At 39.9% G+C, this 24,248-nt stretch overlaps 2 protein-coding genes across 3 annotated transcripts; both read left to right on the top strand.

Annotated features, from left to right (window-relative positions):
- Positions 1-2,793: 2,793 nt before the first annotated feature.
- hook2 (hook microtubule-tethering protein 2) lies at positions 2,794-20,421 on the top strand. 2 transcript variants are annotated; one of them, XM_023273592.3, is made up of 23 exons: positions 2,794-3,009; positions 4,760-4,842; positions 5,846-5,918; positions 6,041-6,091; positions 6,175-6,307; positions 6,640-6,707; positions 7,008-7,073; positions 7,179-7,259; positions 9,580-9,746; positions 9,949-10,089; positions 10,794-10,995; positions 11,144-11,254; positions 12,607-12,694; positions 12,987-13,050; positions 13,383-13,520; positions 15,083-15,170; positions 16,119-16,124; positions 16,273-16,307; positions 16,399-16,481; positions 16,578-16,681; positions 18,468-18,575; positions 18,657-18,728; positions 18,858-20,421. In XM_023273592.3, the coding sequence occupies exons 1-23, from the start codon at positions 2,965-2,967 to the stop codon at positions 18,984-18,986; spliced, it is 2,136 nt and encodes a 711-aa protein (XP_023129360.2). In that variant the 5' UTR covers positions 2,794-2,964; the 3' UTR covers positions 18,987-20,421. The 2 variants fall into 2 exon arrangements, with proteins under 2 accessions (XP_023129360.2, XP_023129361.2); XM_023273593.3 differs by lacking the exon at positions 16,119-16,124.
- Positions 20,422-22,481: 2,060 nt separating this feature from the next.
- Positions 22,482-24,152, top strand: trir (telomerase RNA component interacting RNase). The gene is made up of 3 exons (XM_023273584.3): positions 22,482-23,303; positions 23,642-23,713; positions 23,801-24,152. The coding sequence occupies exons 1-3, from the start codon at positions 23,013-23,015 to the stop codon at positions 23,906-23,908; spliced, it is 471 nt and encodes a 156-aa protein (XP_023129352.1). The 5' UTR covers positions 22,482-23,012; the 3' UTR covers positions 23,909-24,152.
- The last annotated feature ends 96 nt before the right edge of the window (positions 24,153-24,248 follow it).

Below are 24,248 nucleotides of genomic sequence, written 5' to 3'. Positions count from 1 at the left end.
TCTAGTCTCTTGCTATCAATCTCCCACATACACTAAGGTGTAACTTACAATTTACAATAACTGTCATGAAAACTTTAGCCATAGTTTCCATCAGAACATCCCTCCAGAGAACACTGTTATAATGACAACATGACTCAGCAGTCTGACTGTCTGATCCACACAATGACACAACGACTTGTCATTCTAATGCCACTGACATGTTCATTGACACAGATATTTACTTTTGAGAGATGAACTAAGGATTTTGAGCAAAAGACTGGCTTTTGCAGGTAATCCATGGTGTTTTGCTATTTGTACAAAATGTTTTGAGAAATGCACTTACTGTTTTGCAAATGTCGAGGATGATTCGAGAAATGTACCAAAGCGACTGAGAAAAACTGTAAAAGGGAGTTTTTTCTTGCTGCTGTCGCCTTAGGGCTGCTCTGGTGGTTCAGGCATATGGGTTCTGTAAAGTGTCGTGAGACAATTTGAAATGTAATTGGCGCTATATAAATAAAAATGAATTGAACTGAATTAAAGTCTAAGTCAAAGTCCATAGTAACACTAATTAGAGTCACAGTAGTTGTCCTCTTAGGATGGACGCCATGGACAGTGCCCTACTTTCACAATCCAACTCTGAAAAACCAACAATCATGTACTTCAGACTTGGCACAGGGATTATCAGCTGGAATCAGGTTAGGATGGTATTCAAGAAAAACACCCATGACTACTTTTCGACACAGAATTGTAAGATTAACCCTCGTGTCGACCTGCAGGTCGAAATTGACTCGCTTTAAAGTTTGAAAATGTGTGAAAAAATAGTTTCACAGTGAAACTTCTGATGTCTACATTTTCAACATTTTTGGGAAATCTTTGAAGATTTTTTGGGTGGAAAAAAAGAAATGTTAAAAATGTTTCTTAAGAACATTCACAAAAAAATCAACCAAAACCCAGCAAATTTTGCAAATTTGGTTGATTTTTATGTGAATGTTCTTAAAGAAAATATTAGAAGTTTTACTGATATATATGTAATAACTTTAGATATTATTAGGATTTTTTGGAAGATTTTTAATCATTTTTTGAAAATATTTACAAGAATTTTCTTGCCAAATTTGATGGAATTTTTAAAAATCAAACTTTCAAGGGAAACTTTTAAGGAATTATTGGAATTTTCTTCCTGAAGGTTTTGAAAATTTTCTGAAATTTGGGGAATTTTTTTCACTGAATTTTTGGATTTTTTTCAAACAAGGAAACAATATTTTTTGGTGCCCGTAAATGAAGACAACAGGAGGGTTAAACTTTGCAGAAGAACATGAAAAGAAGTGAAATGAATGCTGGGAGCAAATTCTTTGCTCAGATGAGACCAAAATAAATTTGCGTGGCTCAGATGATGGCATAGTCCTGACAGTGAAGCGCATGGATGGGGGTTTTGATGATACAGAGCTGCTTGAGTTCAAAAGGCATCGGCACCATAAATGTTTGTGGATACACCAGTATACTAACTGTCAAGATGACTGCCCGTCTGCCAGAGCTTGGCAGGAAAAGAATATTCCAGCATGACAGCAAGCCAGAGCACACTGCCAAAACACACAAGCGTTTGTAAAGAAGCAAAAAGTGAAAACTCTGACCTAACCCAGTGTGTTATCTGACTTTAATCCAATAGAACATCGCCGGAGTAGTTTAAAGAGAAAGGCAGAGAAACACAACCCCTCCAGCAAAGAGAGCCGACAAAAGCAAAAAACATTTCTCTGGAAGTTTGGTATCCTCCATGCTGAGGAGGATTGAGTCTGTCATCAGAAATAAAGTCAGACATATGAAGTATCTGAAAAAAATAAAAGATTTGTAGCAATAAATGGTAGCCCCAAGTTCCTACTGTGAAGCCTATATTTTTAATAATGCTTCTAAATTTAAATGAATGCAAATTCCTTCTTGTTTCATTTGGTGATTAAATTTTGAACCATTTGACATTTAAGTGCGCAAGAGTGTAACACTTTTGTTGTTAACTAAGGGGATTTTTATGGTTTTAGATGTTCATGTGTTGTTTAAAATTGCCATGTAAGTTGTTTTTTGGTTGTTGTTGTTGTTTTAAATTATAACAAATAGATAGAACGATAGAACGATAGATAGAACGATAGATAGAACGATAGATAGAACGATAGATAGAACGATAGAACGATAGAACGATAGAACGATAGAACGATAGATAGATAGATAGATAGATAGATAGATAGATAGATAGATAGATAGATAGATAGATAGATAGATAGATAGATCGATAGATAGATCGATAGATAGGTAGATAGATTATTAATCCTGAGGGAAGTTCAAATGTTAGTAACATTAAATGTCAGTATATACTCTGAAAAACTTGCTGCACAATACTAAAAAAAACACTTCTAATTTTAAAATCTATAGAAATGCTAAATGTATTAAAGGTCATTATACAGTATTTACACATTTCGAGGCACCGTGACTTAAAGGGATTTCAAGTGGCTTTGACAGGTGGTAAGACAACAGTCTCATAAATAATTCCATAAATAAAATAAATAATGATCATCTTTTATAATAACCTCCTCTTTCATTCAGATTTTGTGGGATTTTATGTGCGTCTCAGCAACATTTACTGGTTAAATAAAGAGTAAAGAAATCAAAGCTCGCCCAGTATTTAAGCCAACATCATTACGAGAGCTTTAAAAAGCGGGTTGTCACTGCCATAATTGTTATTATTATTTACTACGACCAGACACGCTGACCCGAAACATAATCCGTTTCCATGGGAACGCTCTTAATACGGAAGCTCACTGGGATAACAGGAGCCGAAACGCGAAGTGGGTATCGGAGCAGCGGGACAGCAGAGGCCGTGGCCGCATAATGACTGACGTGGGAAGGAGTCGGAACTGAGTGAGAAACTTTCGGGGCAGAACTTGAGGGCAGAACCCGCCGCTTCCCTGCGAGCCGCCGCCGGTTTCCACTGAGCGCAGCGCAATGAGTCTGGACAAGGCAGAGCTGTGCGATTCTCTGTTAACCTGGGTAAGTTTGACGTTAGCGGGCTGTCCGAGCCGGGCTAACCGCCGGCTAACAGGTGACAGCAGGTGGAAGCAAATTAAGAGGAGAACCAGCGTTAATTTTAGAAGCTACTGCCCCCACGTAGTTGTTAAACTCCCGCTTTGTCGTGTAAATAAGTTAACGTATGAGCAGTTGACGGGTGTGAAAGTTGTTTGGTTGTAGGCTAACTGTCGCTAGCCAGCCCAGCTAACTAGCTAGATAAACACTTCGGAAGTTTGCTCCTGGTGGTCTGCTCTACCTTGTTATTCAAACTGACTGCACTGTCAGCACAGTTGACTGCCACACAAACACACGCAAATAGCTCAGGGTAAGCTGGGAGACTTAAACAGTGGTGTTAAGCTGTCCAACATAGTGACTTTCTCCTCAAGGTAAATCCACCTTTTTGGCACCTTTCCACACAGAAGAGTGGGGCTATTCTAAGGTAGCAGCTAGTATTAATAGCATGCTAAGTAGGGCTTTAAACCCCCATAACTGTTGAGTATCTGTTATTCAAGTTATGTTTAGAAAAGCTGGCTAGATTACAAAAAAAATCCCACTATTTACATGTTGTTATATGCATATTACTCTGTAGTTTATAGAATACTGGAATGTTATTTTCTTATAGGTACAGAACTGTATGTTACTGGAGAAAACTTGTGATATTCTGGTTTTCAGATAGATTGATATGAACAGATACATAGATTTGCATCAGATGACTTGAATAACTCAAATTCATTTTAGTTCAGGGGCCACATTCAGCCTAGTTTGATCTAAAGTGGGCCGGACCAGTAAAATTACAGCATAATAGCCTATACATAACCACAACTTCATATTTTTCTTTTGTTTTAGTTCAAAAAAGTACATTCTGAAAATATTCATATTTAGGGAATTATATTTTTAGAAAACATTATGAACAACCTGAAATTTCTTAAGAAAAATAAGTTCAATTTCAGCAACATTATGCCTCATTTTTTTAATTTACACATTACAACTTACAGATTGCAGTTTATCTACAAAGGAACACAACATTTAGTCACAGGTATCTGGAACTGAATGATTAAGTATTTTATGTTATGATCAAAATGAAGTCTGACAAAAAAAGACAAAAAAACAACAAAAACAAGACAAAACATTACAAAAATGAGATGCAAAATGACAAAAACGAGAAACAAAATGACAAAACAGAGACATGACACGAAACAAAACAAAAAAAAGACAAAAAATTTGACGAAAAAGTTACAAAGCGACAAAAAAATGGTCAGACGACAAAAAGGAGACAAAAAATTACACAAACAACACCAAAAATTACAAAAACGAGAAACAAAATGACAAAAAATGAGACAAACGACACAAAACAAAAAACATACAAAAAATTAGACTAAGAAGTTACAAGGCAACAAAAACTGGACAAACGACAAAAGCAAGACAAAAAATTACACAAATGACACCAAAAATGACAAAAGCGGGAAACAAAATGCCAAAAAAAAGACAACATAAGTAAATGATAACTATGCAAGTTTTTTTAGTATTAAGCTGCAAAAAATGCTGTAGCGTGACGAATTTGAGCTGTCTTACTTCACATTGCACTTCCATATGACGCAACTAACGCACAAGAAAACATTTCCATTCTATTTATTCATGCTTACGGAAGCTTTAAGCAGTCAGTAAATGTTTGTGTACATCAAATGTGTACAGTTTGTTTAAGGTGTCTAATCCTTCATATCTTCATTCTCAGTTGCAGACATTCCAGGTGCCGTCATGCAGCAGCAAGTACGACCTGACAAGTGGAATAGCCATCGCACACGTACTGCACAGAATGTAAGCAGAAGTAGTTCAGGTCTTTTCATTGTTTTGATATTCTAAGAGCACAACCTGAGCTCAGGGAAACGGCTTGTAGAGGAACCTACTCACTGAGATTTGCTTATCTTTCTCATTTGCACTAAACTGACTCTAGGATTGTGCACCTCAATTGTCTATGCAAAATTTAAAACCAGTTAAAGGATATAATCTGGAGTTAGTGAGTGTGATTTTTGAGGATGGCAGTCAGCTCCAGGTCTAATGATCTTTGTAACTTGTGATTGGGTATCTCCGTCCCTTGTGTCCATCCGCATGTTTTAGCTGCTTTCGAAGTGTCAGATAAACCATAATTATAGCACAAACAGCTGGCACTCTAATACAGGCTTAACTACTATGAGCTTCGGTTCAATCAGTGATTTAATGGTTGACCTGAACTGTCAGAAGCGTCCCAATAGGTGGTTTTAGCACCTGTTTACCAATCAGAGAATTCTGTAAATAGATACTTAACAGGACAATAATTTGCAAATGACAATCAATTATGAAGGATTTGCTTCGTTCAGAATTCACTTTACACATGAACAGAACTTTTGAAGTTGCACCTTTACATGTAGAAGTTTTATCAAGCAGCTGTTGTGTCCTCCATGATGGAGATACTGATGTGCACAGGCTGATTAATGCCAAACTGAGCTTATTACCTCACAGTTGAGGATACACTCTGATTGCGTTGCTTTGTGCAGGAACACCCACCGATCACATTTTGAAACTCAAAAAACAACACAAATGTCTCAAAAACCTTTTCAAAACAAACAATGTGCTCTGTCTTGAATTTTAAGGTCACTTTAGCCGCTCCTTCATTATTATTCCTATGTCATGTAACTTTAATGAACAGTTTTACTCAAATGTCATTGTGCTTCGAGGAACACGGGCACAGCGCCTCGTTGCCCCGTGGCCTCCGGTAAATCTTGACGTCCGCAGTTATGTCGTCTGCGTCGTCTTCACTGTTCTCTTGTGCTCTCATTAACAGAGACCCCTCTTGGTTTAATGAGACATGGCTAGGCAGGATCAAGGAGGAGAGCGGGGCCAACTGGCGCCTCAAGGTAATTTGTGAAACAGCAGGATATGACAGAATACCCTACAGCTATCCCGAATGACCAAAATGTCTTGCCTTGATTAAAATGAGGATCAAGATAGTAACTCTTGATTTCTTTCCTTCTTTCAGGTCAGCAACTTGAAGAAGATTCTTAAAAGCATGCTGGAATATTATCACGATGTAAGGAGATTTTCTTATATTTATATATTTGCCACCTCTGGTACATTCAAGCCGAATTTCTCACCTCGCTGTCCCATCAAAAGGTACTCGGTCACCAAATATCGGACGAGCATTTGCCAGATGTGAACCTTATAGGCGAGATGGGAGATGTCACTGAACTGGGCAAGCTGGTGCAGCTCGTACTGGGCTGCGCCGTCAGCTGTGAGAAGAAACAAGGTAAGCTGCCTGCTGTTGAAGGAAGCGAAAGGAAGCAGAGGCAGTCAGCTGTAGAAATAGCACACAGGATTAACTGGAATTGAAATCACATGATTCCTGTTTCAGCTATGGCCCGAGCATCACAAGTTGATAAATTGACCACATGCTTTTTTTCCCCTTACTTACAGAAAATACTGCAAAAGAGCAAAAACTCATCAGGTTATTGTTATTGAGATATTAGCTCCATGAGGACTGGTTGTCTGAAAATAAACACGGTGCCGCTCAGTGGTATTTGTGTTAATCTGCGTTTGGCTGCACCTTCACGGGGCTTTGTTGTCTTTTCCTAAACGCAGAGCAAATCCAGCAGATAATGACACTTGAGGAATCTGTCCAGCATGTTGTGATGACAGCCATTCAGGAGGTGAGTGAGCCTCTCTGCTTATCCTCTCGGTTCTCTCTACTTTGCATTAATCCAGCTCTTAGTCACAGTTAATTCACAATCAAAGAAGTGGGGATAAACAGAACACTGAAACCTACTCGGTGCTATTTCAAGAATATGTTTATTCTTTAATAGGCACCATTAGGAACGTCAAAACACAGAACATCTTTCTAAGTTATCCAGAAGATCAAATAAACCTGCTTTGGCAACAGGCTCCTTTGTATTTTTCTGTGTAATTTGAGCTTGCTGCGTTCATTGACTGTCTCTCTTGCTTTGTTTAAGCTTTTATCAAAAGAGCCTTCATCAGAACCAGGAAGCCCAGAGACCTATGGGGACTTTGACTACCAGGTGAGTCCTGCAGCAGATTCTTTCTTTAGTGGTTTCATTTGTGTTTACTCTCTGCTGCTGTGATTAGTGTGCCATGTCCTCCGTTTACACATTCTGTGTTTGCAGTCCAGGAAGTATTATTTTCTTAGTGAAGAGGCGGACGAGAAGGAGGACCTGAGCCAGCGCTGCAGAGACCTTGAACATCAGGTTGGTTGGCTAAATTAGGTTTACAGCCAATTAAAGCAAGATACTACAGGCAAAAACATGTTGTTGTTTCTTAGTGCGCTGGTCAACGTTGAGATTTTTCCTTCATTACATGTCGTCTGTGGGAAGAAAACAGCAAAAACATACATATTATGTTAAATTAGTGCATATTAATGATATATTACCTCATTTTTACAGCATAAATATAAAATTTTGCAAAAACCTATGACACAAAACACAATTATTCAATCAGCTCGATTTTACAAAACTTAGCTTTAAAGGCTGTTTGCTTCTACTCCAAGTCAGAAATCTCTACTTCTGCAGCTTTTATTTGCTCCAGATTTCTCATTTTAATTCCAGTCTGTGTAATAAAGGTTGTTACTTAGTTCATAAATCATTCATAGCCTGATTTATAAACATTTTTCTGGATGTTGACAGTATTTTAAAAGATAGATGAGATCTACTGTATTCATCCCAGAGGAAATTATTTTGCCAGAATACAATACAATAAACAAAGGTTAGTGGAATATACACAATTACACAGAGGTAGTAGTGAAATAGAAATAACAAAGAATGCAAAGTACAAAATACAAGTTTCTAAAAGTATTTGTGTGAAGTGTCTTGAAAAAATTAGAATTAAAATGAATAAGAAAAATAAAATAAAGTAACACAAGTGCAAGATGTAAACTTGATGAAAGATTAACAGAAAATGAACTGAAATAAGAGTAAACAGATGTATTACACTAGATATATTCCACTTGAACAATGATAATACGGATCTGTGGCAGGCAACCGTCCACAACAGCACCGGAGGTCAATTTTTATGATTTGTGGAGTGATTTTAAAAAAAGACAGATCCAAAATTCCAGATGTTAAAACCTGTAACTCTAAAATGTCAACAAAATAAACATGAATTTTGCAGCTGCTCTTATATCTCTTGACAGGACAGACGGACAATGTCACATTGGTTTAATAATTAAGTTGTTCTAAAAAAAAAATAATAATAAAAATCAATATCATACTACAACGCATGCTTTGAAACTCAGTCATAATAATAATTAGAATAACAATAATATCTACAATATATACAAGAATTTAGACTGAAAAATGAATAAATACAGTATTACTACTAGATGTAATACTGAGTCTTGGGTTTGCTTTATCTTCTTTTTTATGAAGAGATGCTGACACTATCTGAAAAGGCAAACTAATTTGTGCTTTAGTGTAAGATAATGCGCTTTCATCTCTATCTTCCTGACTTTCAGACACTCAGGGGCTTCTTTTCTCTGTACTGTGGTTGCAGCATGCTGCTGAATGTGTGCGCTTGCCAGTTTTGTGCTTTGACCCTTATTGATTAGCCCGCCGGAGACTTTATTTGTGTTCCTGTGGCTTGTTTTTTGCACCGCTGACTGCAAAGGGACTAATTTAGGTTTTTTTTTAAAGACACATTTTAGTCAATAGTTGCATAACATCAAGATAAAACTGACACATTGCCTTGGGATGGAGCAGTAGCCAACAATAATTTGTACTGCTCTCAGCCCACCTGTTTGTTTACTTGCTCTGCCCACGCGTTAGGGATTAGTCATTTGTGTTGTTTTGAAAGCTATTTACTGTTACTGGCCCGGTGCTAAAGCATGCAATCTGTCCTTAAAGTTCAGTGAAGGGTTTTGCTGTGTTCAAACTGGAAAGATGTCCCGCAGGTAAGTATGCAGCCCCATTTTTTATACTGGAATGCAAGCTTGCCTCACTGTTTCAGTCCGACACAAACGTTTTGCTGAAACTACACTTGTCTCCTTTCTCAGTCCAGCCAACTCCACCAGCCTGCATTTAGAACTTTCACTACATGTATTACTTACGGTCCTCAATGAACTGCACATATTCATCTATTTATATCACGAGGGTAGGGTTAGACCCCGAGGGTAACGCTAACAACTGCACTACTGACAAAGTTACATCCGCCTGAGACCAACGCAAACCAGCTGACTAATAAGCTTTTGACGACAGAGCATGTGAAGTCAGAACAGAGCATGTGTTTAAGGTCCTCTTGCATTAAAAGTGGTGAGTTTGTCGCTGTGTACGTCGTGTTTTTCTCCTGTGAATCTGTCCTGTAATTTTCTTGTGTGTATTTTTTGGAAAGATTTCATTTTTTTGTGCCGCCATCTTGCTCATACTTCCAATCGGCTTTCAAGACTTTTCTTTGTGTGCATCTGCTTGCTTGTCTCTCGTTTGTTCTCCCTTTTTGTGGCTGTAGATCGTCTTCCATCACTTCTCTTTCAGTAGTCCGTTAGACTCTCAGTGCTTCGTTTCTCTCCCCATTCAACAGCTATCAGCAGTTCTGGAGGAGAAGTCGTCCCTCCAGGCGGAGACCCGTTCCCTGAAGGAGAAGCTGAGTCGCAGCGACTCTCTGGACGCCTCCACCACTGCCATCACTGGCAAGAAGCTGCTGCTGCTGCAGAGTCAGATGGAGCAGCTTCAGGAGGAGAACTACAGGTACAAGTAGTACCCATGCATAATGTTGGACTTATTAGAAAACCAGCTCAGGGTATTCTGGGAGATAGACAAACATTCTGAGGCCTCTACGTGATCGACATGCTGATGTTTACGTAATTTGCTTTGCTTTTCAAAAAATGTCTCCTTGCTCCCTTTTGTATGTTACAATCCGCCCAGTTACATAAACCACTGTATATCTCAGACTAGAGAACAGCAGGGATGACATGCGTGTGCGAGGGGAAATACTGGAGCGCGAGGTGTCCGACCTGCAGCACCGAAACGAAGAGCTGACCAGCCTGGCACAGGAGGCCCAGGCCCTCAAAGACGAGATGGACATCCTCAGGTGAGGCCAGGTTTAGAAATAACCCTCTAAAAAGTCCCGCATAGTCATGTTTAATTAGTCACGGAAACGAACACGCACATCGAAATAATTGTACAATGATTATTATATAATGAATTGTGCAGGCCCTTTTACACGGTAACAAGTTTGTACTCAGAGAAACTGTAGAAAGTCACGCTTGGTGGGCGTTTAGTCACATGGACACTGAGGGTTTGTGTTCATGCTTTGCAGCTTTTTTCAATGCAGTTCATTCATAATTTATAATTGTTTTATATACAAAGACGTTTCCATATGTGAAAATGTGAAATCCATACATTGCAATTACTGACTGACAAATATTGTGGAGCTGCTGACAAAAACAAAACTACCAACAAAATGGCCAAAACTAACAATGAATTATTGTTACTTAGTCTTTCAAGGCTTTGATTGACAATATCAAAAAATGTTGAATATCACCAGCCTTTTTATTGTCAATTTACACTCACAGAAACAACCCCCACGCTGCCCACACACAGACGTCCATTCAGCTCCTCTCTCTGACATCTGTGTTGATAATATGAATTTCATGCATTGACACTTGCTTGCGTCAGAGCTGTTGTTTTCAAGTAGTCAAGTAAACGTCCACACAGATGTATTGTGTTCAACTAAAACTCGTATTCCTGCGCCGGTACTCAACACCTCCCACACTCTCCTCTCTGCCCTCTCAGGCACTCGTCTGACCGGGTGAACCAGCTCGAAGCACTGGTGGAGACGTACAAGAGGAAGCTGGAGGATCTGGGCGACCTGCGCAGACAGGTGCGCCTCCTGGAGGAGCGCAACACGGTGTACATGCAGCGCACCTGCGAGCTGGAGGAGGAGCTCCGCAGGGCCAACGCTGCCCGCAGTCAGCTGGACACCTACAAGAGACAGGCAAGCTGTGGGCTGGGAGGAGGAGGGAGAGTGATGCTTGTTCCTGTGTTGACATCCAAGTGATGTTAAACACAGTCTGGCTTCTGCACGTGTTTGGAAGCAGTTTGATTAGATCGCTCTCGCCGACTCTTTGCTCTCTGAATTTCAGGCTCACGAGCTTCACACCAAGCACTCGGCAGAGGCCATGAAAGCTGAGAAGTGGCAGTTTGAGTACAAGAACCTTAATGACAAATACGATGCGCTGCTGAAGGAGAAAGAAGTGAGTTGACGAACACCGACAGGACATTAACCCTCCTGTTGTTCTCATTTACGGGCACCAAAAAATATTGTTTCCTTGACTGAAAAAAATTCAAAAATTCAGTAAAAAAAATTCCCAAATTTCTGAAAATTTGCAAAACCTTTAGGAAGAAAATTCCAACAATTCCTTAAAAGTTTCTCTTAAAAGTTTTATTTTAAAAAAAAAAAAATCCCCCAAATTTGGCAAGAAAATATTTTGAAAAAATAAGTAAAAATCTTCCAAAAAAATCCTAAAAATATCTAAAGTGATTACATATATATCAGTAAAACTTCTAATACTTTAAGAACAGTCACATAAAATCAACAAAATCCAGTGAAATTCACTGGATTTTGGTTGATTTTTTGTGAATGTTCTTAAAAAACATTTTTAACATTTCTTTTTTTCCACTAAAAAATGTTCAAAAATTTTTTTCCACATTTTCAAACTTTAAAACGGGTCAATTTTGACCCGCAGGACGACACGAGGGTTCAAGATTCGCTACATCACTTCTACAGGGTGTGTCCATTGATGTTTTATTTTGGATGTTGCAGCCACACATTAAAGCCCCGTCATACTACTCAGTGTGTAGTGATATAGTTTTTAATTCAGTGATGACAAATGTTCTGTAGATCAATATTTGCTGTGACCATTACACGACACACTTCCCTGCAGGAGAGATCGTTGCCAAGCAAATTTTTTTATTTTTTTTTTTAACTATTCTTCCTTGGACTCCCACGTCCTGTGCCAATTCTAGCACCTCCTGCAATCTGACAGGAGTGATGAATGTCCTCGGTTACTTGTCAAAGTAATTAAGGGATACATAATGTACTGACATGTAGAGTGTATTTATACCGATCGGCAACATTCAAAGCGCTGGGGCGTGAAGTGGCTCACATGGATCATCTCGCTGCAATGCAATATTCTGCTGAGAAACTTCGGATCCTGGCGTTTATGTGGACTTTGACACGTACCACCTACCGAAACATTGCTAGAGACTAAAGCACTCCCAGATGGCAGCAGCCTCCCCCAGCAGGACAATACTACACCACAATAGCTACTCAGGAACCACTCAAAGTGTTGACCTGGCCGATTAGGCACATGGGGGATGTACCGGAACAAGCCCTACAACACACAGGACCTAAAGGATTCGCTGCACAACTACAGGACACCGTCAGAGTTCTTGCAGCTGTTTTAAATTTGCGGATGTTCGGTGTACATCACTTTATCCATGTGTTACTAATCACATCTATGTCGTGAGAGTCAGTATATGAAAACCTCTGGCTACGTAGGTTTTAAGGTCATGTGCAAGTGTTACAGTGTGCTTTCTTTTGCAGCGTCTGATCTCAGAAAGAGACACACTTCGGGAGACAAATGATGAGCTCAGGTGCGCACAAGTCCAGCAGAAGTGTCTCAGCGGAGCAGGTGAGCAGCTCATAATTACACTCAGTCTAGACGCAAAGTTGCAAGTTGGTAAATAACCAAAGGGATGCATTTTTTTCCTCATACTCTCCAAGAGAAGTGTGATTTACACCAATACAAAACAAAAGTATTACCTTTTTACAGTTATCGTGATAATGGAGGCTAAGTCATTAATCCAAAAATGATTGAAATGCTGTTTCTTGTTTGCATTGAAACAAAAATAACATGATCAGGCTGTTAAATATAATCTGTAAAATGTACAGCTGACACCCAGTTTCTCTCTCTGTCTTTGCAGGAAGCTTGGTTGACAATGATGTCACAGTGGGAAGTCTTGCTTCAGAGATTATGCCTGAGCTCAAGTATGTCTATTGTTATTCTGTATCTGTCTCCTTACAGGCTGCACATTAATGTGAGCAGAGCAATTAAATATAACATGAAGTTTGCATCAATGTAGCTATCAATAGCCCTGTTCTCTGTGTTCATGTGGCTGACACAGCCACAAAAGTTTATTTTTAGAAGTTGAATGCGCAATTGGCCCGCAAATAGTGACACATGGCACATTTGGCTTGGGCGTTGTCGCATAGACGTCTCGGTCATCTCAGCAGGACCAGTCTCTGACCCGTTCACTCTGTCCTCCACTTTCCTTCGCCTCTTATTTCCCTAAGCTTTCATCATTGCGTGTCTTTGCCAGGGAGACGGTGGTGCGTCTGCAAAGTGAAAACAAGATGCTGTGTGTCCAGGAGGAGACTTACAGACAGAAAGTAGTGGAGGTTCAGGCTGAGTTGGAGGAGGCTCAGCGCAACAAGAATACCCTGGAAACTCAAAACAGGTAGGAGTATGTGTTTACCAGATATACAGTCCAACTACTTTCAGCAGTGTTAAATAATCATTCCCCTTCTAGGCCACCATATTGTGTGTTCCTGGACATTAAGCTGCTTGTTTGGCTGATAGAACGAGTGATATCTGCCTAAATGTCAACTCACCCTCTGGACTGTGTGTTCGACTGAGCTGTGTGGGCTGGACTGGAGGAACGACAGCAGAAAGCCAGATTGTCCCTTGACTGAGTGTGTATGTGTGTGTTTACATGCCTGTGGGCATGTGGACATGTGGGTGGACTGTGTGTGTGTGTGTGTGTGTGCTTGTGTGTGTGTCCATTGCAACACCAGGCCCAGGGTGTGGGAAGCATCCCCAGCAACAGTAACAGGAGGAGAGGAGTGGAGTGAGCATGCTCAGTGGAGCAGAGCAGTGAATGGCCAGGCGGCACATTCGTTCCAATGGATGGATGCAGTCTGTGGCCCATGAACAAGAATCCACCTGATCTCTTTAGAACAGGGGTGTCAAACTCATCTTAGTTCAGGGGCCACATTCAGCTCAACTTGATCTCAAGTCATCAGTAAAATCACAGCATAATAACCTAGAAATAAATAACAACAACTCCTAATTTTTCCTTTGTTTTAGTGCAAAAAAGTACATTCTGAAAACGCTCACATTTAAGGAATTATCTTTTTACAAAACATTATGAACAACCAGAAATTTCTTAAGAAAAATAACATTATGCCTCAGTTTATCATTTACGCATTACAACTTCCAGATCACAGAGTGTCTACAAAGGAACACAACATTTAGTCACAGGTATCTGGAACTGAACAACACAGTATTTTACTTTATGATCAAAATGACAAAAATCAGACATAAAAAAAAGATAAAAAAACAACAAAAACGAGAAAATAACACAAAAATGAGACAAAGCGACAAAAAAATGGACGAATGACACAAGCAAAACAAAAAAAGACACAAAACAAGACAAAAAACTATAAAGCAAAACACAAAATGACAAAACTATGAGAAAAAAACACAAGCGAGACAAAAAGGAAATACAAAACTATAAAAACAAACAAAACAAAAACATAACAAATGACAGAAGTCAGACAAAAAATAGACAAAAAAAACTACAAAAATTACACAAAATATTACAAAAAATGAGACAAAATGACAAGAACAATAAGCAATCTAGTATTTTACTTTATGATTAAAACAACTTGTCATGGTCTGGAAATTATTTTAAATTTATAGTTTTACAAATTTACAGATTGCAGTTAATGTCTTCTCTGTAATTTTCACACTTTACAAAGTCGTCCTGTGGGCCGGATTGGATGCTCTAGAGGGCCGGTTTTGGCCCGCGGGCCGCATGTTTGACACCCCTGCTTTAGAAACATCTTCCACCCACAGCAGTTGCAGCTTAATAACTTTGTTTCATCTTTTACCGCCTTCCTCACTTTGGTTTATGACTCGTCCTACTAATAACCTTTTCATTCTCTATTAATTCTCTCTGTTTTTGCTCTTTCTCTTCCCACCTTCTCGTCCCCTAAATCTGTTTTTCCCGTTTCCAAGGTTGAACGAGCAGCAGGTTTCAGAGCTGCGTTCTCAAGTGGAGGAGCTCCAGAAAGCACTCCAGGAGCAGGACAGCAAGAATGAGGATGTGAGTGGAGAGAGCTGCTGCCTTCTGCTCCGTACACTTGAATCATTTTAACTCCTCTCAGCACAAATATTCTATACACAGTGTGCAAGGAAGCTGTATATCTTCACTCTCACATGGAGGAGGTGAAGTAGAAGGCATATGGTTCAGGAATTTTTAGTTCTTGTGTTACATATACTGTGAAACTTTATTAGCAAACTCGTATTTAACCCTCCTGTTGTCCTCATTTTCGGGCACCAAAAAATATTGTTTCCTTGTCTGAAAAAAATCCAAAAATTCAGCAAAAAATTCCCCAAACTTCAGAAAATTTGCAAAACCTTCAGGAAGAAAATTCCAATAATTCCTTAAAAGTTTCCCTCAAAAATTTTATTTTAAAAAAATCAACCAAATTTGGCAAGAAAATTCTTGTAAATATTTTCAAAAAATGAGTAAAAATCTTCCAGAAAAATCCTAAAAATATCTAAAGTGATTCCATATATATCAGTAAAAGTTCTAATATTTTCTTTAAGAACATTCACATAAAAATCAACCAAAATCCAGCGAAATTCACTGGATTTTGGTTGATTTTTATGTGAATGTTCTTAAAGAAATATTTTTAACATTTTTTTTTTCCACCAAAAAATGTTCAAAGATTTCCAAAAAATGTTGAAAATGTGAACATCAGAAGTTTCACTGTGAAAACATATTTTTTTTCCACATTTTCAAACTTTAAAACGGGTCAGTTTTGACCCGCAGGACGACACGAGGGTTAAAGGATAGCTGTATTTGCATGACACACTGAGTTTATTGAAAAGAGCACCGTTGAACACACTCTGCGTTTGAGTTGTGCCGTGTTTGCTACATGTCGTGTGGGACTTTAACCCATGTTTGCTGTGGTGATTCACTGTTAACGCCTGCCCCTCTCTGTCTGTCTCTCTCCGCCTGCCCCCATCGAACAACTGCCAAAATCAGGCCATCGTAAGTACGGCCCGCCCTCTCTCCACCTGGCCCATGATTTGACTCTTTGACAGCTTGACTTTCACAGCTTATACTGTGTGTGTGTGTTTGTGTGTTTAGAAAGTGTTTGGAATTTTTAGTTTAATGTTTTTTTTGCCTTTCTTTAAAGTCCTCCTTGTTGAAGAAAAAGCTTGAGGAACATTTGTAAGTACTCCTCTGCTGCTTACAGATTATTTATTCGTGTGGGTTGAAAACAAAAGTGAATTCACACACTCTTGATGTGTGACTATTCCAGAGAGAAGCTCCACGAAGCCCACTCAGACCTCCAAAAGAAGAGAGAGGTCATTGATGACCTGGAGCCCAAAGTGGACAGCAGCAGTGAGAGAAATCACAGAAATACCATCTCAGGCTCTCTGAATCTTTTAACTGCTACTTTCTTCCCTATTTAAACACGAATGTACTTCTCCCTCTCAGTGGCCAAGAAGATAGATGAACTCCAGGAGATTCTGCAGAAGAAGGATGAGGACATGAAGCAGATGGAGGACCGATACAAACGCTACATGGAGAAGGCGAGAACGGTCAGTCCCCCCAAATAGAACGCTTCCTCCTCAGCATGTGGCTGTAGCGGCGCTGGTTAAAGGAGTTCACCGCCATTTTTACACATCAAGTCTGTTCACTATTACTCACCGGAGCAATTCTCCTCAATTGCAGCAATTAAATGAACATGATCGCAGTGATATCAATGTTTAACATGGGTGTTCGGCTCATGCAAATCTGCGCTAGGGTGCTTCCTAAACTCACAGCCATCAGGGAGTGACAAAGGTGTCTAACCTCACTTTTGGGGAGCTGTCATTCCACTATACAAACCCTTCCTGGATACTGTGACTGTAGTTCAGAGTAAAAGAGTGACACACAACAGAAAAAGGAAAATCAATTATTCTCCTCCAAAAATGCCATTTCATTGAAGTTCATTTCATTCACAGCGCAAAATGTAAACAAAGGTTTACATTTTATAAAAAATCCACCACTGCAGACTTATCTGTCGGAAATCATACAAGGAACAACTGATTAAATTTTATGGGTGTTTCTGAGTCCCATCAATTCCCGCCGCCCACTGCATGTTTAGGTCACATGATTCTGTATTCATACATAACATAAACATGCAGAACACACGCTTGTGCTCAGTGCAACATCATTTTTTTGTGTCATCTATATTAAATGGCCACATTCTATGTTGCCGTGATTTTTGATCATCAATAACTAATAAAAAACAATGCTGCATTTCTACAAAAATATGCTGCATTTCTGATAATGACACATGGGGGAATGAACGGCGTTGACGGAATACTGCGCTCTCTGAGTGCTTTTCTAGTTTTGTTCTGTGATAATTTAACCCTCCTGTTGTCCTGGGGTCATTCTGACTTTTGGCGTTGTATATTTTTATTTAAACAAGGTCTGTTTGGCCCTAAACTCCAAAATGAATGGGAAAATTTGTGGTAATGGGTTGGACTGAAGTAAGACTAAAGGTGTGACACAGATTTGATTGACAATTTATACTATGTGCTTTAAATAAGTCAAACCAGGCGGGGTTATTTTTGACCCCAGAGGACAAAAGGTGTGTGACACCTGGGAGGACATTACGAGGGTTAAAGTACTCTCATACATTGGAATCTTGGGTTTTTGGAAATTTCTCAACTGAACCGAGTCCTACTTGGCTGTTGCCACAATTTCCTAAACTGTAGCAGAACAATGACTACAGCCAATTATTTAGCAGTGAAATAAAGTTAGAAAAAGACATGCATCGATTAAAAATAGTGATGTCGGCGTCATCGATTATGCTAATTGCCACTCTAATGGTCAACATGTCTCTGTGTCAAAGAAACACCACAAACTGCTGCACAATAGATTCACAAACAGTTTGGGTGCAGATTTATCAATATTTTGTCTCTCGGAGCTGTGCTGTTATAATGTAATAAGGATCAGTCTTATTTCAGTGCAAAGATTTGTGCATTAATGCAGCACAACATGGAAGTGGAACTGTGAAAGAGCAATAACAATAATCATAGTCAGTATTGATCAAAACTATCATGATTATTATTTTGGTCACAGTCCTATCTTGGGGTTAATTAGGACTGAAGACTACTACAAATCAGATTTTTGAATTCAGAAGTCTGAAAATCCTAAAAATCTGAGGTGGAGTTGAGATTAAAAGACCTCTAGCTAACTTCTCGTCTCTGCTGGAGGCCAATAGCATAATATTCCAGAGTCAAGTTGAGTTTAATTGTGAGCAGGAAGGCAATAGGGAGAAAAAATGCTCAGTCAATAACATGTTTGTTTAAAGAAATATCTTGTGTGTGCTTGCAGGTGATCAAAACCCTGGATCCTAAGCAGCAGCCGGTCACTGGGACTCCTGACATTCAGGCGCTGAAGAACCAGCTGACAGAGAAGGAGAGAAAAATCCAGCATCTGGAGGTTTGAACCCTTTGACGTTAACAGATAAAAGTGGTTCTTATTTGATCTCAGTGATGCATCGTGGCTTCTCCTCTTCAACAGCATGACTATGAGAAGAGCAAAGCCAGACACGACCAGGAGGAGAAGCTCATCATTACTGCCTGGTACAACATGGTGAGTGCGCAGACAAATGCTAGGCAACAGCTTGCAGAAGACACATGCCCTCGTTCTGCATATCCCCCACCTGGCTCGTCGCTTTTTCCCTTCATCTTTCTTCTATCTTCTGTCTCCTTTCCTTCTCAGGGAATGGTGCTGCATCAGAAAGTGTCTGGCGACCGGCTGGCTCCGTCCAACCAGGCCATGTCCTTCCTCGCCCAGCAGAGACAGTCCACCAACGCCAGGAGAGGACTGACACGACACCACCCAAGATGAGATAAAGTGATCTACTTCACCTGATGAACTCCCTGTATCTCTGCCTTTTATGCCTTCAAAACCTCAGTTGTTCTTCGTGCTGCTGCTGCCCCCTGCTGGCTCTTCACGATACGAGCCCTCAGAGGATGGAGGTACTACTGACAGGACCGGAGGAGGACGAACTGTAGACCATAAACAGAGGCCGTCTCACCTTTTAAGGTGATCTTTCCTTTCTCTGTAGCCTCTTGGACTCACTCCTGTTTCTTCTTTTAGTTTTATTTCTTTTTTATGTTTTATGTCAGTTAAAATGTGGTAGATGAGGGAGGAGTTATTATGGGTCTTAGAATTACTACTGAAAGTGCTCAAGAAGACGTTAAGCTACACAAACTATCCCTTTAACAGGCCGCCACATCTTGGATTAGTTTGTCGTGAATTTTCTCATAGCTTTTACTTTTATCTGAGTTTTTTGAGATCATGAAGGTGACTTTTGTTTTCATTTCTTTTGATTTTTTTTTCTCTCTACAACTTAATCGAAGAATTTCTCACAAAATACACCAAAGCACTTTCTCAGTAGAAGGGTGGATTAGTTCGGTGCCTCACAGAAGACTAAAAATACTCCTTTTATGGATGAGACTGAAGATCAAGATACTTGCAGTGTCAACCTTATCTCTTTTTTTTGTAGCAGAAATGGATTTTACTTCATGATAACGTCACACTGCAGGTTGATGCTCAGATGTCTGACGATCGAAGACTTCTGTTCCCGTTTGTCGCCTCTAAATGTAATTATTAGCTACATGAAGCCTTTTTTCATTCCCATCCTTCTTCCCAAAGATTTGAAACAGGGTGTCTAGTTGTGGGTTGGACCTGACTGCACAAACCACTTTAGACTGAGGGGGTTCTAATCCTCCTCCTTTATCAGCTGGGAAACAGAATGAGTCCCTGATGATAATGACACTAAATATAACGACTCAGCTAACTGTTGGCTGTTGACTGCTGCTAGGCCTCATTTACAGTTTAACTGAACTGGAAGGAGATGTTTTCATCAATACACTGGAATTCTTTTGTCATCTGCTAACTGGAAGCAGATGAAAAGCCTGGAATAGATTTATCAAACACTACGACTGCCTTTTATTCACCGTTGTTTCTTTATGATAGTCCTTTTAGTGTGTCCCATATCAGAGCTGCTGCTTTGTGACTTCCCTGGAAGCGTTTGTGCTATGATCTACACAGACCAGAATCTTGCCGTTTGTGTTCGCACACGTTTCTACTCATGATCTGACTTTATATTTATGGTGTGAAGTGATTTGCATGGCGTGAAGGGTTTAACTTTTTACTGTTTGTTTGCATCATTGTGCTCTCAGTAGATTATAGCACACAGGGATCGGAAGCAACTTAAAGATTTGTAGTTCTCTCTGTTCGACTTTTGCACTACAAATAAATGGGATCTTAAGATAAAGACGGCATCTGCTGATCTCTTTTTTCCAGTCCATTTAAAGTGCACTCAGTAGAAACAATTCCCCAGAAGGATCCGAGAGAGAAGACTGACTCAGGTTTTATCACCGTGGTCCTTCTTGTGGGTACACTTTAGTTCTGTCACAATGGAAAGGTCAAACCGATTAGTCAAACTTCTCACATCCTTTGTGCAACTGTCGACCACCTGAGTGAAGTGGTGAAGGCATTGTTTATCCATCACACCAGTTTTCACAAGCACGTCTCGACAGCCTACAGCGAACCGGCGTACCTCAGTTTAACCAACCAGACGAGACGATGTCAAGTAACTCAGCGAGAAAATGGCACGATGGAGACGTACACACTGCTTAAGTTGTTCTGTTTATGTGATTTACAAATGAGTTAAAATGTTAATCATTCCACTTGAAATCCTGTGATGAATATTAAACGCCCCTAACAAACAAGCTCACCACACCTTATTCTCCAAAGTCCTGATAACAAATCAAAGATAAGATTTTTTTGTCAAATGATTAGATAGCACACAAATGTAGATAAGTACTAACTTGTGGTAATGTAGTGAAACTATTGTGACACAGTGAACCTTAACAAATCTATAACCAACTGTAACTACTCCGGTCTGATATAATGAAGGCCACGCTTCACACAGATGTCTTTTAACAATTATATTCTCCTCTATCTGCCAACAATGTCAAAAGTCTTAAAGAGGTTGCTTGGAAACCAGAAGTGACCCCTGTACTGGCAGGAATAGCAGAATCCAAGAAGAATTGTCCTTGAGTCTGAACAGTTCAGACAATGAACAAAGATGCTGACCTTTAGGCCAAAATGTCCAAAATTCCAGTGAAAGCATGCAAAAAGCTTCTTAGAACCATGCTTGTGCTCAAGATTGAATACTGAGAAGATGGTATTTTAGTAAAAATGCATAAACATAAGAGTTAAAATTCATCATTAACATCCCTAATATAATGTTTTACTGTCTTTTGTCACTTATTCATTTACAGTCAGAAGAAACCTTACCGGTTAAATAAAAATATCACCATAAATCAAATTTTGGCTCAGCTATGAATAATTCAGGGTTTAACTGTATGAGACTGGAGCTGGTTGGACGCTCTGGACAAGAAAAACGGGGCTAAATAACTCAAAGACGTACAAACATTTCAGATATAATACAATGTTTCCCAAAAAGTGTCTCTAATTAGACAGATTCCAAAGGCAAGTCTTTCAAGCCACTTTTCTGTCATTAGACAGGTCCAATATGCTAGCTTTTGACAACAATGTATTAAACTGTCCATACTTAAAAGCACCTTAACAAAATAATGCCAACAGATTTGAAATAAATAAAACTTATAAGTCACAATTACTGTATGCGCTGTATTGCATCTGATCCACAATCCCACAGGTGTGACCCGTAACCAAACTGTGGTCACGTTTCATCCTCCATCAAATGAACATTGTAAAACAGCACTACATTTTAAACCAAACATCAGTTTTAAAAGGTGTACATTATCAACTTTACCTTTCTTAACATATTATTTACTGTGCTTTTAATTAATTATCCTTATGAATTCAAACATTTATGAAATGAAGACAAAGTATAATAACTAATTTGAATCTAGAAATCTCAAAACTACTGTCTTTTCCAACATCTTCCAAAAGAAATCTGCAACCCAGGAAACCAAAATTCAAATTAAAAAGCGCCCATTTAGGCCACATCATATATTCAATTCAGTTCAATTCAAATAACTATTTCCCCACAAGGGGCGATTTAAAGGGGCATACAAGCATTTTATATTATGATTACCTCAGATTTAAAAAATAGTGCCTAGAGTAAATTTGGTCTTAGTGACACAAAAAGCATGCAGAACATTTTATGCTGGTAGAAGTAAATTTTAGTGTTTCACCTCAAACACAGCAGTACAGCATCAGCTACACTGATGTATTCGCAAGTTTTTACCGTAGACTGTATAATTAAGTATAATGTGTATTATACAGTCTATGGTATTTTATTTTCTAAACTCGACTTCACTTCCGGCTCAGCAGGGGGCGCTAGAGCCGCAGAGAGAATTCAACATGGCCGACCGGAGCTGATGGACGGCGAAAGTTAGCGATGAGCGTCGGTAAAAACCTGCAAAACTCCGTGTGTTTGATGTAGATATTTCAACTTTGACGCGCACCGAAACGTTATTTTTATATCTTGATACGTCCCACACATGAACTGGAGGTTAAAGTTGAGTTTGTTCGTCTCTAAGGGCCTTAAACCGGGCGTTAGCCACGTTAGCAGCGCCTGCTTTTGTTTTTGCCCGGAGGAACGTTTCTGCGCCAGAGGGCTTGTATTGTGGAGCCTTTTGCTTGTTTTTTATTAACTTCCCCTTAATTCTGTAAAAAAAACAAACAACAAAAAAAACCAAAACGCTTCTGTAAAGTGAAGAATAACTCCAGGGCTTTTCTTATTGTACTGCGGGTGGGGTTCAGCCGGACTCTTATCAGGCCAACTCCTCAACAAAGCCATACTTATTATTAAACGGACAAATACTCGCTTAAAGCCGCCGGACTGTTTTTTGATTTACGCCACCGGGAACTATGGATTCTAAACGCGCACACGGCAAACCTCAGTCGAGCGGCGGCAACAGCGGCGACTCCAGCCCCGCGTCCCCCTCCGGCAGCCCCGCACAGCCTTCTAGCGCCGCCCCGCTGCCGGGGGGCAACGCGTTCGCCAACGACGGCAGCTTCATGGAGATGTTCAAGAAGAAGATGGAGGAGGAGAGGAGGAAAAAGGAGACGCTGCAGCAAACAGGTGGAGATGCCAGAGCTGCTGCTGCCGAGCACGGACAGAGCCCAGTGGAAAAGAAGGCCCCTCCCGTGACGAGCTTTGTAAGGGGTTTGGCAGTTGTAAGATGAGATAGTTGAATCCAAACTAAAGCACCAGTCTTATCACTTTGTGAAATAATGACCAACATTGTGGTTTTTAAATTACCAGTAGCATTTCACACAGCTATGGTGTTGTCATTTGGTATTTTCATAAACACACATTGGCAATATGTAACGAATAGCTGAGAAAAGACTAGGGATGCTCCTCACTGATGATGGTTTTCGCTGGTGGTGCGACAGGAGTCTAAATGTAGACCTTCTGCTCTGGTGTAGTCTCCTTCATTGGCAGTCCACCTGCAAGGGCTCCTATAACGGTTTCAGTCTTCTATCCCCTAACCCAGGTGGGGAAGCGCAGAGGCGGTGTGTTCCTAAAGACCGGCATTGTTGCGAAGAAGCAGAAACAGGACTCAGAAGTAAGTGGAGATTCAGTGATGTCGACTTACACGTACGCCCTTGTTGACTGCCAGGTCGTAACCTTTACCTCCTCTCCTCTCCTGCAGGCTGAGCCAGGCAGGAGCGATGCTTGGTCAAAGTACATGGCTGAGGTGAAAAAGTACAAAGCCCACCAGTGTGGCGACGACGATAAAACCAGGCCTCTGGTCAAGTAGGCTCCAAAAGGGGAACATGAAGCAACTGTGCTATGAGGAGAAACCGCCTGGGAGAAGCTCCAGCCAATCCCGTCCTCCTCATACTGCCAGTTCAAGTTATCCTTCACTTTTAAGTCTCTCACAAACTGCTTACCCTTCTCCTTTTTTTTTTAATTGTTGTTTTTTTTGTCCTACTTATTTGTTGGACTCTGGTAATTCGATCCGGTTTCACAAGGTGTTTCATAAACTTGACATTGATTGTTGAGTATTTTCAAATTCGTCATGTTTGGGTTCATGGATAGTTTGAAATGGTTTAACAGCCAAATGAAGGTTTTAATTAAATAGACACTGCCCAATAATG

This window comes from Amphiprion ocellaris, chromosome 19 (genome assembly GCF_022539595.1).
Source record: "Amphiprion ocellaris isolate individual 3 ecotype Okinawa chromosome 19, ASM2253959v1, whole genome shotgun sequence".
Lineage (NCBI taxonomy): Eukaryota > Metazoa > Chordata > Actinopteri > Pomacentridae > Amphiprion > Amphiprion ocellaris.
Note: the sequence above shows the minus strand (reverse complement) of the source record. Positions and strands in the feature narration are given on the sequence as shown.